A 15,128-nucleotide genomic window follows, 5' to 3' on the forward strand; every position below is an offset into this window, starting at 1 on the left:
CATCAGTTGTTCCAGCCACTATCACCTAAGACTGTTTAACTATATCTCATTATACACCAATGCTCTCTCTCTCTCTCTCTCTCCCTCTCTCTCCACACACACACACACACGTGCGCTCACAAAATGATTAGTCCAATAAAAATAAACTACACTGTACTTATCTTTTTATTAGTGGTATCACAGGAGATGAAAAACAAACAAACACTAACAGTGCAGTGTGAATAGAAAAATTAAAATATATTATAGCTTGTCTGTATAAACTTATAGCTAAATCATTTTATTTAATCTCTTTCCATCAGTTGTTCCAGCCACTACCATTCAATACTGTTTAACTATATCTCATCATACAATAAAGGTTCTTTAATCTTATATTTATTTGTTTTCCACGATTTGTTTTTCTTTCATTCTGTATACTATGTAGTAGTAATGTAGCTGTACAGTATTGATTCAGTGTAGTAATATGCTACGTTTGTTGTCTTTTTTCTTTGATGGTGAATTTTTACAGACAAGGCGATGCAATTGATCTATATAGCACATTCCATACAAAGTAGAATTTCAAAGTGCTCTACAAATTTTATAACACAATAAATAAAACAAACACATGAAAAAACACCATTAAAATTTGATTATCAGTAAACAGTAAACCAGAGCAGAGACACAAGTTGAATCATAAGCAGCAGGCAGCTGGTAAGTTCTGAACATCACCAGATGAGGTTGTTTCAAGCATACTTGAATTTGTACAACATGCTTTTGGCAATATTGTACTTAGTTATGGGATTTTCCACCATATATATGTGATAAACTGTTAAATACTGTTCTTATATTAACTTCCTATTTTCTGTTAAATGCTTCATTTTATCAACTGACTATTATGCACATCAGGGCTGTAAACATGTTACTTCCAGGCAGTTTGTGTGAAGACACTAAATCATTTTGCAGCATAAAAAGGTCAGTATCTGGGAGGCGAGAGTAGACTATAAATATCAACACCTCTTCCAGGGACTCCAGGGTATTTTTCTGGTCTACAGAAGTGAGTCTACCATTATGCAACATTTAGGCTGAAGTATATAAAGTAAAGCATATTGTTTTTTGTGTTAATTTTATATAGTTTTTGTGGATTCAAATGTGTGTCACTGTCTCTCACCTGCAGATAAACAGCCTGAGAAACCAGAAGGAAATAACCTCTTCTGCTCCATTTGTTTGCACTTCACACACAGACATGGTCTCAGACCAGCTGAATCACCTGTTAGTGAGTTCATGTGAACACTAGAGGGAGATGTAGGTCAGATAATGGGATTGTGGCCTGGATGACGTAGCAGCTGAATCTGAACCCTGTGAGGGTGAGGAGTGACCTCCAGCGGCCCCTGGTGTATCAATACAGGTAGTACAATAGTATAATGTCTTCCACCACAGTCATCGTATTATACACAGTATACATAGTTATTATGATCCTCAATGTTACTGTTTCACTGTAGGTCATTTAGTCCACTTAATGACTGAGACAAATAAGATAATTGATGTACTTTAGGATGAACAATAGGATTAGTTTGGGCACCACAATACCTCCATACACATTTTCAAAATGAAAGTTGCACCTGTCTATTAACATCATCACTATCATGAAGGCATGTGGAAACTCCTATTGTTCAAAATGTGTCAGATGTCATTAAAGCCGTCATCATTATCATAATCATCATGATTATGAAAGAAGACTAACCGATAGATGTGGTGGCTGTGAAGTGAAAAACACATCAGCGAAACAAAAAATGTAGCAGAATTTCACAGATGGAAGAAGTAAGCTTTTGTTCTCGATTCTGATAAAATATCAGAAGAATGAAATTGGATCAGGTCTGCTTTATTTTTGTTCTGCATGTTTCTTATGAGGTCACTCTGCTAACCTGCCCTACAGGTATTTATTTAAATAAACTGCACCTCAGTGTGTGGTTATGATTGGAGATGCAATGATTAGTTAATTCATTGATTAGTTGATTAACAGAAAATTAATTGGCAAGTATTTTCATAATCGATTAGTCATTTAATCACTCTTCAAGCACAAATGGTAAACATTATTTGGTTCCAGTTCCAGCATCTCACATATGAGGATTTGATGTTTTTCTTTCTCATATATGACAGTAAACTGAATATCTTTGGGTTTTGGACTTGTAGTTGAATAAAACAAGACATTTGGAGACATCTCACCAGGGCGGTGGGAAATTAAAACAAGCATTTTTCACTCTTTCTCTTACAGACCAAATTGATGAATTGAGAAAATAATCAGCAGCAATAATAAAAAATAATAGCTGCAGCCCCCAGTTGTGATAGAAAAGGAAGTGAAACATGTCTGTTTTTGAAGTCTCGTTCTTGTCATTTTATAGGTCACAGTGGTGTCTGTGTAAATGCAGCTGAACGTCTGATTCACTGCCAAACTTTTGTGATTGGTCTGTGAAGGCAGTGCCCTACAAGCACACACAACCTAACTTATTTGGATAAAGTCAAATAATGTGTCAACCTTTTGTCAGGCTATTAATGTGTGATTTATGATTTCTCCTGCCGTGTTGTCCTCTCTGTCTAGCTGCGGAGCTCATGGCTTGTACCCAGCTGTTGATTTATAGATTTTAAAAATCAATTTCCCACAAATATTTAAAGTGAGACGATAGCTGCTTACTTTTGCTTTGCTTTGTGTTTTGTGACATGTTTGTTTTTTTTGCTCGGGTTGATTTGTTTTCTGAAATGCTGCTGTTGTCTGCACTTCAAGGTATAGACATTTGAATAAATCAGGGCAAAATATGAACTATAATATTAAAAAAATGAAATAATCCTACCAGACATTAACAATTTATGAGTTTAAATTGTTAAAACGCAGCTCATTATAATGAAATATATATCATATATATATCATCCTGCTTCTGTGGAGCTCTAGTAGGTCATTCTTGCAGGTCATTTTATTTCATTTCAGCAGTTTTATTTCAAAATGTCTCTCTCTCTCTCTCTCTCTCTCTCTCTCTCTCTCTTTCTCTCTCTCTCTCTCTTTTTTTAATTTCACAACACCATTTCCCCAATAACTATTTTGAGACCTTTAAGTCACTTTCAAGTCTTTGTCAATCAAGACAAACAAAGCTATCAATTATGTTTGATCGTCTGTCTGCTCATTCAGACCGAAGCAAATGACTTGCATTAAACTGGAATGTTATGGAGAAAAAAAAAAAGATTATTTCACAATGTCATGGTTATATTGTATATTTTGCCTGTATTTCCTCATACAACCCATCATTTTACTATCTCTCCATCTACACATTCATAAAACAAGTATAAGTTTCATAAAATAAACAATAACTTCTGTTTAAATCCAATAATAAACAAGTAAGCTACCTGTGTTGTAGTCTATTGAGCAGACTTTTTCATATATTTTGATCTCCATCTGTATATCTACTTTATCAGCTATCTACCCCCTCAGCTGTAGGTTTATTGTGACGTATATCCTCTAAAACTTGTCATGTAGTGATTAAATGAATGCTGAGGGCCTGCTCTGAATGAAAACATGCCTGTGAACGGAATTTGCTCACAGCCCTGACAGCAGCAGTCTCCTCCCCCTGAAGTGGATGTGAAGAAGAGGCTTCTCCGGGTCTGTCTGACATACAGGAAGAAGTTGAATAAGTCTAAAAACACAGAAAAATCGCCCGCTGTTTGTGTTTTGGTGTACTTTCGCTTTTTCTTAATCGACTGGCTGAAATGTAGAAATGGAAGAATGAAGACTTGCTGCTGAACTGGAGGCGCTGTAACGTGTGGATTACTTCACCCGAGGAGAAGTGCCATTCGTCTAAATGGAAATCCAGGACACATTTTTAGCAACTCTTCTGTAAAAAGAAAAAAAAAAAAATGTCAGAGCACAGATCCAGTTTTCTTCACATTGGAGACATTGTGTCTCTGTACGCGGAAGGCTCGGTGAATGGCTTCATCAGTACTTTGGGGTATGTTCCTCCTGCCTGCTTCTCATTCTCTACTCACTAGGGAGTCAATAAGGATTAATCCTCCCAGATGCACAATCTTAACCACTTACACTTAACATATGACACGAGTTGTCCACCTCTTCATCTCTATACTTTCACCCTAAACTGCTCAAATCACAACTTAACGTGCGACCTGCGACCAAGGCCTGTCAGCGCGCAATCTGCTGCTTCTCAGGAAATTCGTGCACGTTTTACGCAAATGTAACAGGAATGCAAAGCAGCGTGTCACCCAGGTAGACTAGTGGAAATAGGTTACAGTCAGATTTGTTTGCTGTGGGTCCTTAAAGTAAGGTCCGGGGACACACAGGGCTACATAAGGGGGTGTCTGAGGGGCCTCAGCACAATGAGGGAGGAGTAAAGTGACACTTGTCTTTCATTCATATGAAAGTTGGGTTGAAAGGTTGTGATATATTCTCACTCCTGCTTCTCAATCCTCCTCACATGCAGCACGACGTTAGTGTTAGTGAGGTTAGTGACCCTACAGGACGCTGCACTGTCTCCTCTGATGATCCTGTAAGGATTTTTAGTATTTATTTGAGCAAATGAACACACACTTTGAAGTGTCCTTATGATTTCCCTCAGTGTGCAATATAGTTGAGTAAGTTTCGATACATTTTGATTTGGGAGAGAGCAATTTGGAGCTCAGAATCTTAGGTCTGGGGGGTCAGGAGCCCTACAATGGGTCACGAAGAATCTGAGGGGTCATGAGATGGTGAAAGGCATCAACATTTATGTATATATATATTTTAATTTTTTTCCCTGAGCTTTCCTTTTTTCTTCTTTTGAAATACTCTCTAGTTGCCAATAATTTATCAATATTTGATGTTTTGAGGATGAAATCATTCTTAGTGAAACTGCTCACAGCTCAAAGACATCAACCTGTGATGAAGGTTCATAGGTCACAACCAAAAAAAGTTGAGGGAACCATTGCTATAAAGTATAATGTGAGTAATTTATCTTTTCTGTGTCGTGGGTCATACAGTCAACCAGTCAGTTGTTGAAAGACTTCATTTATTTATTTTATCTATTCAGTTTATTTCTCAGACACAGTGCATATCCTCTCTCCCCCTCCCTCCTTCTTTCTCTTTCAACCCAACCAGTCAAGGCAGATGGCCTCCCACCTAGAGCCCGGTTCTGCTTGAGGTCTCTTCCCGTTAAGGGGGAGTTTTTCCTTGCCGCTGGCGCCAAGTTCTTGCTCATGGGGGAATGTTGGGTCTCTGTAAAATAAAGAGTACGGTTTAAACTTGCTGTATGTGAAAAGTGCCCTGAGATAACTTCAATTGTGATTTGGCGCTATATAAATGATTTGAAGGAAATTGAACATTAATAAACATGACTGTAAGTCAGCCAGAATCAGCCAGGAGGCTAGTTTTCATTCGTAGCCAGATGTGAAGTTGGCAGCCTAAAATCAAGAAACAAGTTTAAAACAATAATCATGATGAAAGGCATGTCAATTACAATAAAAACAGAACACAGACAGAAATAAGCAGAACACAGACTTGGGCAGCAATACAAGCAGAACAAGTTACGGTTCAGCAAAGCAAAAACAAAAAATTACAATACAGCTTTGCAAACACAGACAAGCGAAAGACAGACATACGCAAAGACAGATATGAGCAGCAGGACGACAGATAGCACTAAGGTAATAAACATATTCAATGTTTTGTGTAGGTGTGATGTAAACGGCTTTGCATTGTGTCATTCTCCACACGGCCGTGCAAAATATGCCACGAGCAGTTTGTTTGGCTGCAGTTCCTCCTCACTGCAAGGTGAAACGCCTCGCTGGTTCCGGGTGCACTCTGGCCTCTGAGCCTGCAGAACGAGCGTGGAGAGATCGACTGGCCCTGAGGAATGAGTCTGCCCCACCCACCATCCTCTCCCTTTTCCTCACTCTCTGTTTCTCACTCTCAATATCTTTACTTTTTCTTCCTCTTAACAGTAACTTGACAACAACTGGTACATTCTGTAATCTCCTGCAATACCTTGTGCCGTAGAGGATCAAAATAAAAAGCAGTTGAAATATGTTTATACCTTGATTTACAACCTGGTTGTTCTCAGCAACACTCACTGGCTCACTATCTGCAGGAGTGCATACAGCCGACATGTCTTTTTGCTGAAAAGCTCCTATAACTGGATAAGGCCTGTGCCAATGCAAATGTAAGCAGCAGCAGCAAACAGGAGCTGTAAAATTCAAAATGCAAAAAGTGCACAGTGACTATCGTTCACAGGTCCCATTGTTGTGAAACAAAACAGCAAAATTCTTATCAGTGATTCAATAACTCATGTAGTTTGACAGGAGAGTTTTTTTTATTGAGGGCCGTGTCGTGCCACAGCTCACCACGGCCCGGAGAGAGCGGCAAAACAAAGACCCTGCAGGAACCTTTTTGAGCCACAGCCCCTGTGAGCACAATGTACCCTTGGCTACAATACCTCTGTTTGCTTAGGATAACATTAAATCTGTGAATTCCTCACGCACCCTGGTAAACACTCAAAAGCCAAATGACCTTTCAGTTTCTTGTAAGGCCATTTGGGTGATCCGGTGCCGTTAGCGTCCTTGACCTCTTGGATCTTGTGCTGTCTCACATTTTTCTTCATGAGGAAGGTTCATTTTGGAGATCCATGATATTTTTGTGTGTTCCATAGTTATTAATCAATTTATTATGTTGCAGATCTGTAGTACTGCACATAATAAAAAGGTAAAGGATAAATTCTTAAGGTCTTATCTATATGGTGATATTCCCATTAATTTATACTTTTCATACAAGTGAAATATCAACAGGATATGTTTAATGAGGAAATTAGATTACTGTTCTGCTTTATCAGCAGGTTGAAACATGCAGTAACCAACATCACTCTTTCACACATACGCAATTTTTTTTTTTTTTTTTTTTTTTTTTTTTTACAGATGAGTCATTCTTCTGCCATCTTTTCCTCAGAAAACAGCATGTTTCAAGACATGTATCAGACATGCTGCTGCACATTACATGCTGTATGTTTTTCCTGCCTTGTTGTCTCAGTCAGCTCAACACAAGCAAGGAGCTATAATTAGCTTGTCTGTGTCCAGCCTGGTATATTTATCATTGGTTCATGTTTAACTCGGTTATCGGAGCAAGCTGGACACGCTGTGAGTGTCAGGCGTCGTCACAGCCCCTCAGTTTGAACTACAGCTCTTGGCTCTCTGCGGACTCGCAGTTACTTATTTATGAGCTTGTGGGACTTTTTCAGAGAGCCTTTCCTGTTTAGCCATTTAGCACTTGATAATGCTTCCTGTCGGGCTCTATTGTTTCTCATCTAGATTTAACTGTGATAGAGAGCTCCAGGAAATAATGTAAAGCCTGTGGATTGACACTGATCAAGCGGTGTGACATAAATAGGAAATAGCTTGGCTCAATTCAGCAAGGCTGCCAGCTTTTGTATGAATTGGAGGAATTGTGCATTGCATTATGTTTCTCCTCAGCGAATGGGATGAATGGATATGCTTGTTCACCTCGGCCTTTGGTGTAAATGGGATAAAGGGAGACGGATGATATGGAGACTTTTGCATAGAAATTCATAGTGGGTGTCATCAATATATTTCAGCAGGTTTAAGGCACCATTTTCTCTTGTGTAAAGCATTCTGCAACTGTAAAGCTGTGCATAACCCATAAACACCGTGTGTCCTAAACAGCACATAGGAAGACTTCCTGAAACGCTGTGACTCTTGGCCTTAGAGAACTGGTTTTCCACACTGGCATTAAACCTACTTCTGTGTCCTTTCACATCAGATTATCTCAAATATGCAGACATGGTTTGGTTAGCTTGAGTCTTGTCCTGAATTAACTGAACCAGTTTCCTGAAGGAGGATTAGAGTTACTCCAGGACTAAACGAAGCCTTAAATAGAATTTACAAGGCAGGTGTAACTTCAGATTAAGGAATTATTTGGTTTGTTAAAAAGAAGAGCAATGAACACCACTTCCTAAACAAGGACATACTGACAGCTTCATCCAATTCAGTAATTTTGAGAAGATTTCTTGCATTTTCAGTGAAATTGCAGTGAAAACTGAAGCTCAGACTCACTTAATGTTGTAGTTATTCTGTTCGCAAACTCATTCTTTTTTCTGCCCTCAATGTTTTGTCTGCTTTAACTCGTCCAATCCCAACAAATAATGGGCTCTGTGCAATGACGACTAACATCCGTAGTGGGAGTAGAAATTGATCTTCTTAGTCCAGAAATCCATAATCAAGTAAAAAAAAAACTCATCAAAAAATAAGATGTTTTGCAGAAAGCCACTTTTTAAATATTTTAGATTAAGACAAACTCCTGGTTTAATTTACACTCTGTCTGGAAAACCACCGTATAACTGGGGAAGACGAATTTTATGTCTTCAGATGTTGCTCATTTTCATCTGCACTGGCATATTATGTGATGAGACAGATAAATACATGCTGTTTTTAAAATAATCTCCTACGACTGTGGTAAATGAGCCTATATAGATGACTGCTTACTGAGTGAACTCTCAGCACAGTCTCTCCTAAACGCTCTTTTGCAATATTAATTTAGTCCTGCCAGCTCTAGTGACTCAGTAGTGCCACCACTTATATCATAAGAATCATCCCCTAAACTTCAGTCAAATGTGTAGATTTCTAACAGGTGAATTCCACTGACCTGCTTGGCCAACCTAAACCTGTCAATAAAACATCTCCACTGTGTAAAAGGGTCAGTAAGTGACAAAAAAATGACGAGGATGTTAAAAGCGAGGCAGTTATTAAGAGAACGACACTCATCGTTTTCCCTCTAATCAACCCTGCACAGAAACCACACAGTTTCCTCTGAGCAGCCTTCTGCAGCCTATGCATGCTATAGTAACCCTCAGCTAACATGAAGCTCAGTCTTCAATTACTTTTATAATGTCCACTCTCAAGAGTGTATTTTTCCATACACTGTTGTGTTGAAATCTAGTTCTGTCTCTTTTCCATCCATCCATTATCCCTCTGCAGTATGTGAAAGTCAAAGAAACCCGGATGTGTTTCACTCCAGTTTATCTATCTCGCTACAAACCACAAGGCTGAGCAGATCTTCCCCCTGCTGGGCTGGAAAGCAGAGATCAAAGCGCCGTTAAATTAGATGAGCTCGGTCCAGAACTGTTCAGAGCATCGGTCCAGATAACTGGGAGAGCTTTAAGGAGAGGGATATGATGGTGAACAGAGCCGTCACTCTTTCTTGTGTCACCACCAGCCCAGCTTTTCATCTTGCAGGCAGCCAGTCATCTGAAGCTTGGTTTTGAACCGTGTATTCAAATGACTGGTTTTAACAGCAGTCTGAGACTGTTTTATGTATTTGCATTTTTCTGTGATATCATCATAATTGGGGTACGGTGCATGCAGTGTTAATCTTTACTTTTAAAGCAAGTGATTTACTGGCCAGTAGAAACATTGCGTATCAGTTGCACTGAATGTACACAGAGCTTGAAAGTAGCTACCTCAATAATGTGTTTAAGAAATATGTTGATTGAATTGTTTATCATTTTTTGCTCTTCTCTGCAGGCTTGTTGATGACAGGTGTGTGGTCCAGCCTGATGCTGGAGACCTGGCCAACCCTCCCAAAAAGTTCAGAGGTGTGTGGGATAATACCAGTCACACTGTTTCGAGGTTACACACACATAAACACACATAAACATGAAAAAAATCCTCTCAAGGCTAACCAGATCATTTGCGGCCAACCTTGTTTTACACAACACTGTGGTTTTAGGAAAGCCTTGATGGGTGTAACTGACTCTACAGGTTCCAGCTCGGTAAATAACCATTAACCTCAAAAATGCAATTAAGGCTCTTTTTTTCTCCTCCATAGATTGCCTCTTTAAGGTATGTCCCATGAACAGATATTCGGCCCAGAAGCAATTCTGGAAGGCAAAACAAGGAAAACAAGGAAACAACAACACACAGGGAGACTTGTTCAAGAAGTTACAGGTAGGATTTTTTAATCACAGAGAATGATCTTAATCTAGTTTTCCCTTGCATCCCAAGGCTTCAACAAATCTCTTTTTCATTACTCAGCATGCAGCAGAACTGGAGCAGAAACAAAACGAGTCAGAGAACAAGAAGCTCCTTGGAGAAGTCGTCAAATACAGTAATGTCATCCAGGTACAGCCCATCTCTACAGCAAACACTTGTGGCGTCGGATTGTCTTGAGTCCAGAGCCTTGTTTTTGTTTGTCTGTTTACCGAGGTTGTGTTACTGTCATCCAATTTAGTTTGTTAAATGCAATCAGGAAATGTGTTTTGTAGTACACATTTCTTCAAATTAGGTTGAATTGAATTAAACCGCAGACTAATTCTTTTGAATCCAATAAGAAGTTACCTTGAAGCATTTAAGGATAGATTCACAAATTTTCAAGTCTGGCTTAAAACAACAGTCAGATGCCCAAATTAACATTAAAGCAGGGTTTGCTTGCTGTAATCATTTCTCTTGTGTATACTGGCTGTTTAAGATCTCTTCCTAATGCATTTACAACGTAAGTAATGGGGAAAAAAATCCACATTCCTTGTTTTGTGCAAAACCGCATTCAAAAGTGTATCTGACGCTTATATGAGGTTTCAGCAGTCTGAGTAGAATCAAGTGGATATCTTTCAAAATTACTGTCTTTTTAGTACAAAGTTCCCTGTTTTTTCTCTGGACAGTGTTTCCCTGTTAAGCTGCATTAACAGTAACAGTAACAAAAAGTGGGAATTTTGCATTAAAAAGACTGTAACTTTGGAAAAAGTCCACTTCACTCATATGAGCCTCTGATAAACTTTTGAATGTAGCTTTGCACAAAACAAAGACTGTATATTGTCCTCCATCACTTACATTGAAAGGATTAGGAGGGGATCTTTAAACGGCCAGTGTGAACAGGAGGAATGATTACAGTGAGCAAAACCTGTTTCAGTGTTCATATGGACACCTGACTGTTGTTTTCAGACAAAATTGTGAACCTGTCCTTTAACCACCTGCTGCTTTAATTGCTTTTTCCCCCGAAATTGGATCTGCTATTACTCTTGTGTTATCTAAACACCGTGATTCTTCTGTCTCAGCTCCTGCACATTAAGAGTAACAAGTACCTGACGGTAAACAAGCGTCTCCCTGCTTTGCTGGAAAAAAATGCCATGCGGGTTTCTCTGGACCCAGCCGGGAACGAGGGATCCTGGTTCTACATTCAGCCCTTCTGGAAGCTCCGCAGCGAAGGAGATAATGTAGGTTTCCCTCTGCTTGGAGTCATCATTTTTTCTATAGACACAAATACTGCAGAGCAACTTGACACTGGTGTTCCTCTCTGTTACAAGTACAGCAGATGTCGTTTGGTGTATTAGCCGACTTTTTCATCCTATAGATTGTCAGTTCATTGTTTGTCCTGTTCCAGTAACATTTCTGATTTTGTCCTTCCCCTTTGGCTTCAGCATCCTATGGTTAAAGGTATTGCTCTTGATTGTGCATGATGTTTGTGCATTATAAGGTCAGACACAGAATATCATGTAAACGCATGGTTGCACCGGCCTTCCTCTTTCTATCTACTGTATGTCACCGATGCTGCATCATTGTATTTGAAATGTTTATTTTTAAATATTCCAGTACAGCATTGGAATAAGCGTGATGATGAGCCAACCATTTTTAAAGCCACAGTGTGCTTGTGTGTGGCTGCTTAACATGAGATATTTAGTCTATTATAACATATATTAGACTTGGTTAGAGAGCATGAACTGTAGAAACAATGATACAATTACAGGTAGTGTCTTTTCAGTCACCATCTCTCTGTATGCTGCATTCACGTCCGCTCACCATGGTAGACATAAACCTGTTTGCTGTGAACAGCTCTACCACCATCTCATGTGAAGCTCATCTTGTTGCTGTTGCACATAGCACCCTCTTTTAAAAGAAAAAAAATAATAAGGGGATGTTTGTAGACCTTAGACAAACCCCTCGCATGGATACACTCTTACTGTCTATTTAATCATTTGAACACTACTGGAAGTTTACCAACCTGTGTCTCCTGCTGGGATATGACTGTCTCTAATTGGGTTCAAGGTGGTCGTTGGAGACAAGGTGGTACTGATGCCAGTGAACGCAGGGCAGCCTCTTCACGCCAGTAACATCGAGCTACTAGACAACCCTGGCTGCAAAGAGGTGGGACTAGTTCATTTATTATATTTTTCTGTCAGATAAAATCCTACAAACTATAAATTTTCATTTAGAAAAACTTCTAGCTTATAGTTTATCTGATGTTTTACATCACTTTACATGTAATCTTTTAATTGTGGTTAAAAATCACCCCCAAAAACGTGCTTTTACAAGGATTTCAGCAGACATCATGTGGCTCTTGACTATGCAGACCATGTTATAAAAAATCTTGATTTCATGTGGTTATTCTCTCTGCTTCACGCTGCAGGTTAATGCTGTTAACTGTAACACCAGTTGGAAGGTCACCTTGTTCATGAAGTTTAGCGACTACAGGGAAGATGTGCTGAAGGGGGTATGTTGTTTTATTGCCTTCAGTGTGATTTATTTAGAGTATTTTTTTTTTTTAGCAGAACTGGATGTACTGCAGTTTGCATTTTTTTTGAGAGTAAACGGTATGCGGTCATCTTGTGGTCTCATGTTTGTACATATCCTCTGTCAGGGAGATGTGGTGAGGCTGTTTCACGCTGAGCAGGAGAAGTTTCTGACCGGTGACGAGTACAAGAAGCAGCAGCATGTCTTCCTCAGGACCACGCTGCGGCAGTCTGCCACCTCCGCCACCAGTTCCAAGGCTCTCTGGGAGATTGAGGTAAAGCACAAACAGGAATTAATGTCATTTTTAAAAAATTTAATAATGTAATTGATTGTGGTTTGTTAAAGACTTTTATAGTAATTGCTTTGTCACTTTAGTGACCACTAGACTTTCATCAACAAAATAAAGGTCCCACTATAGCCAGCTGAATGGAAATCACACTTAAATTTGCAGTTTTCTTATAAATAAGGATCATTTTTCCTAAAGTGAGGTTATAATTTTCCCTTTTACACTACATGCTATAATATCTGCCTGTATGCCATTTCAACCTTTTGTTTGTAATCCTCTGTCTATTGTACGGCATGTTCCTCTTTATCAGCTTGCACTAAATTCAAGTTCCTGTCGTCCCTCCGCTGTTTGTGCCAGGACGTACTTATGTTACCATATCAGTTGTTGACATGTTGTTGCGCCAGTGTGACAAACACCAATTCCTGTTGTACTTGGCACATGGCTGACTCAGATTCTGAGTCATTCTTACAGGCACTAAACCGACGTTGGTGTATCAAGTATTTGAAAATGAAGCCATGCATCCCTGTTTCATTTGGTCGGTGATATTTGGCAGAAATCAGCTTTTAAACCAATCATTCATTTCTGTCCGTTGAACGAATCCAGAAAACCAAATGTGCGTGCGGTGTTGTGATACCCATCAAGGCATAAACTGAAAACTGTGAACAGTGTCATATGTCTTTCTGTACATTATTAGTAGTATTACTCTCATTTGTTATTTTGTGTCTCCATGGCAGGTTGTGCACTATGACCCCTGCAGAGGTGGAGCCGGTCAGTGGAACAGTCTCTTCCGCTTCAAACACCTGGCGACGGGGAATTATCTCGCAGCTGAGGTGAGTTTCACTCTTCAGGAGTCTACTTTTCGATCTACTTTTGTGAGACAGCTCTTCAGTTTCTGAACACAGTTGAGGGGGGACTTTAGTTGATGTGCTGTAGGTGGCAGTGTTCCCACTGATATTGCCAGTGTCACCCATCCTTCACTGCTGAATAGTTTGAAGGGTGATGAGGATGATAATGACATAAGTATCATCAGAGCTTTCTAGATCTGAGGCCACTGACCGCTCTCTCTCTTCAGGTGAACCCTGAATTCAAAGACAACACGGTGGAGTCTAAAGGAGAGGTGAGTCAGTCAAACAAGCACATTGAGCTGCAAAGTCATACAGATGACCTCAGACTGGGTCGTCAGATTGCACTTGACTGAGAGAGCGAATGAGTTGTGAACAGGAGAGAAGATTATATGAGTGTTTTAGTGGAAAGAACGATTATCTCAACAGATCTCCAACTCCGTCTCCTTATCCTTTGTTATGCAATACCACCAATTGCTCTCTTTCTCTCACACACACACACACACATACGCAAAATTCTGCCAAACTCTGAATCTATATCAAGACATTTCTCCTCAGCTCATAGCTACCTTGCACATTTGTATTCTGGCGATGCAAGGAACACGCACACACAAACTCTCTCACCCTCACACACTTTCTCATGCACATGCTGAATTTCAGACACACAGGGGGGCTCCTTACATAACGTCTGGGTGTGGGGGTGCCCTGCGAGAGGGGATGGAGGGGAGGCAGACGTGCTGTCTGCTCTGCTCCACTCGCCTGTGCTAAGCTGGTGGGGTGAGTCACCAGCGGAGGGGGTGGGTTGGTGGGGGAGAGGGGAAGAGGAGAGGGAGGAGAGGGGAGTGGGAGGATGGAGAAGCTAAGGCGTGGAGGCAGCTCTGGGGAGCTTCCCATTGACATGCAGAGAACAGTGGGAGAAATTAACCCTCGCCATTATCTGCTGCATCTGCACAGCGCAGACTGTGCCAGCCTACGTGCTGCAGTGTATAACACAACACACACAGAAGTCATGGCTCCCTCATTAGTGTAAGACACTGTGACAGTATAGTTTGGCTCACATCTGTCCTTCCTTAATTACAGATTTTATCAGCTGTTGCGCTCATTTATCAGTATTTACCGCCGTGACGTGGCAGCCCGACACACAACATGTCAATAACAACAAGGTCACATATAGACAGACCAACGCTCACTGTAAAAAATTGTCTCGTCTAGGGAAATGAAGCTGTGTTTTCAGAATATAGCAAAATTCTATCGTTCAATAAGTTTGTGGAATATTAAGTAAGTGCAGTTTAAAGTTGTGGCCTTGTGGGGAAGTGAGTGAGCGAGTGCTGCTGCATGTGAAGAGGAGAGACCTGCTGTTTGTGCCTCAACTGTTTGTTGTGACTTGTTAATCAATCATTTGTAATCTAGTAATCATTTAGCAATATATCAAATACTTGCTGGTTGCAACTTTAAATATGTGAGAATTTGCTTGTTTATTAGAAAATGAG

General features: G+C 40.0%; 1 protein-coding gene across 3 annotated transcripts in view; it reads left to right on the top strand.

Annotated features, from left to right (window-relative positions):
* Positions 1–3,492: 3,492 nt before the first annotated feature.
* Positions 3,493–15,128, top strand: part of itpr2 (inositol 1,4,5-trisphosphate receptor, type 2) — a 58,091-nt gene continuing 46,455 nt past the window's right edge. For 2 of the 3 annotated variants that reach the window (XM_042411051.1, XM_042411052.1), the window contains exons 1-10: positions 3,493–3,968; positions 9,532–9,602; positions 9,836–9,954; positions 10,042–10,128; positions 11,058–11,216; positions 12,046–12,144; positions 12,407–12,490; positions 12,638–12,784; positions 13,531–13,626; positions 13,869–13,913. In XM_042411051.1, the coding sequence (XP_042266985.1) occupies positions 3,877–3,968; positions 9,532–9,602; positions 9,836–9,954; positions 10,042–10,128; positions 11,058–11,216; positions 12,046–12,144; positions 12,407–12,490; positions 12,638–12,784; positions 13,531–13,626; positions 13,869–13,913 (999 nt within the window). In that variant the 5' untranslated portion in view covers positions 3,493–3,876. Of the gene's footprint in view, positions 3,969–9,531; positions 9,603–9,835; positions 9,955–10,041; positions 10,129–11,057; positions 11,217–11,420; positions 11,437–12,045; positions 12,145–12,406; positions 12,491–12,637; positions 12,785–13,530; positions 13,627–13,868; positions 13,914–15,128 lie in introns of those variants that run through there. The other variant, XM_042411053.1, reaches the window with a different exon arrangement.

The sequence above is a fragment of the Thunnus maccoyii genome, chromosome 5 (assembly GCF_910596095.1).
Source record: "Thunnus maccoyii chromosome 5, fThuMac1.1, whole genome shotgun sequence".
NCBI classification, from domain to species: Eukaryota; Metazoa; Chordata; class Actinopteri; order Scombriformes; family Scombridae; genus Thunnus; species Thunnus maccoyii.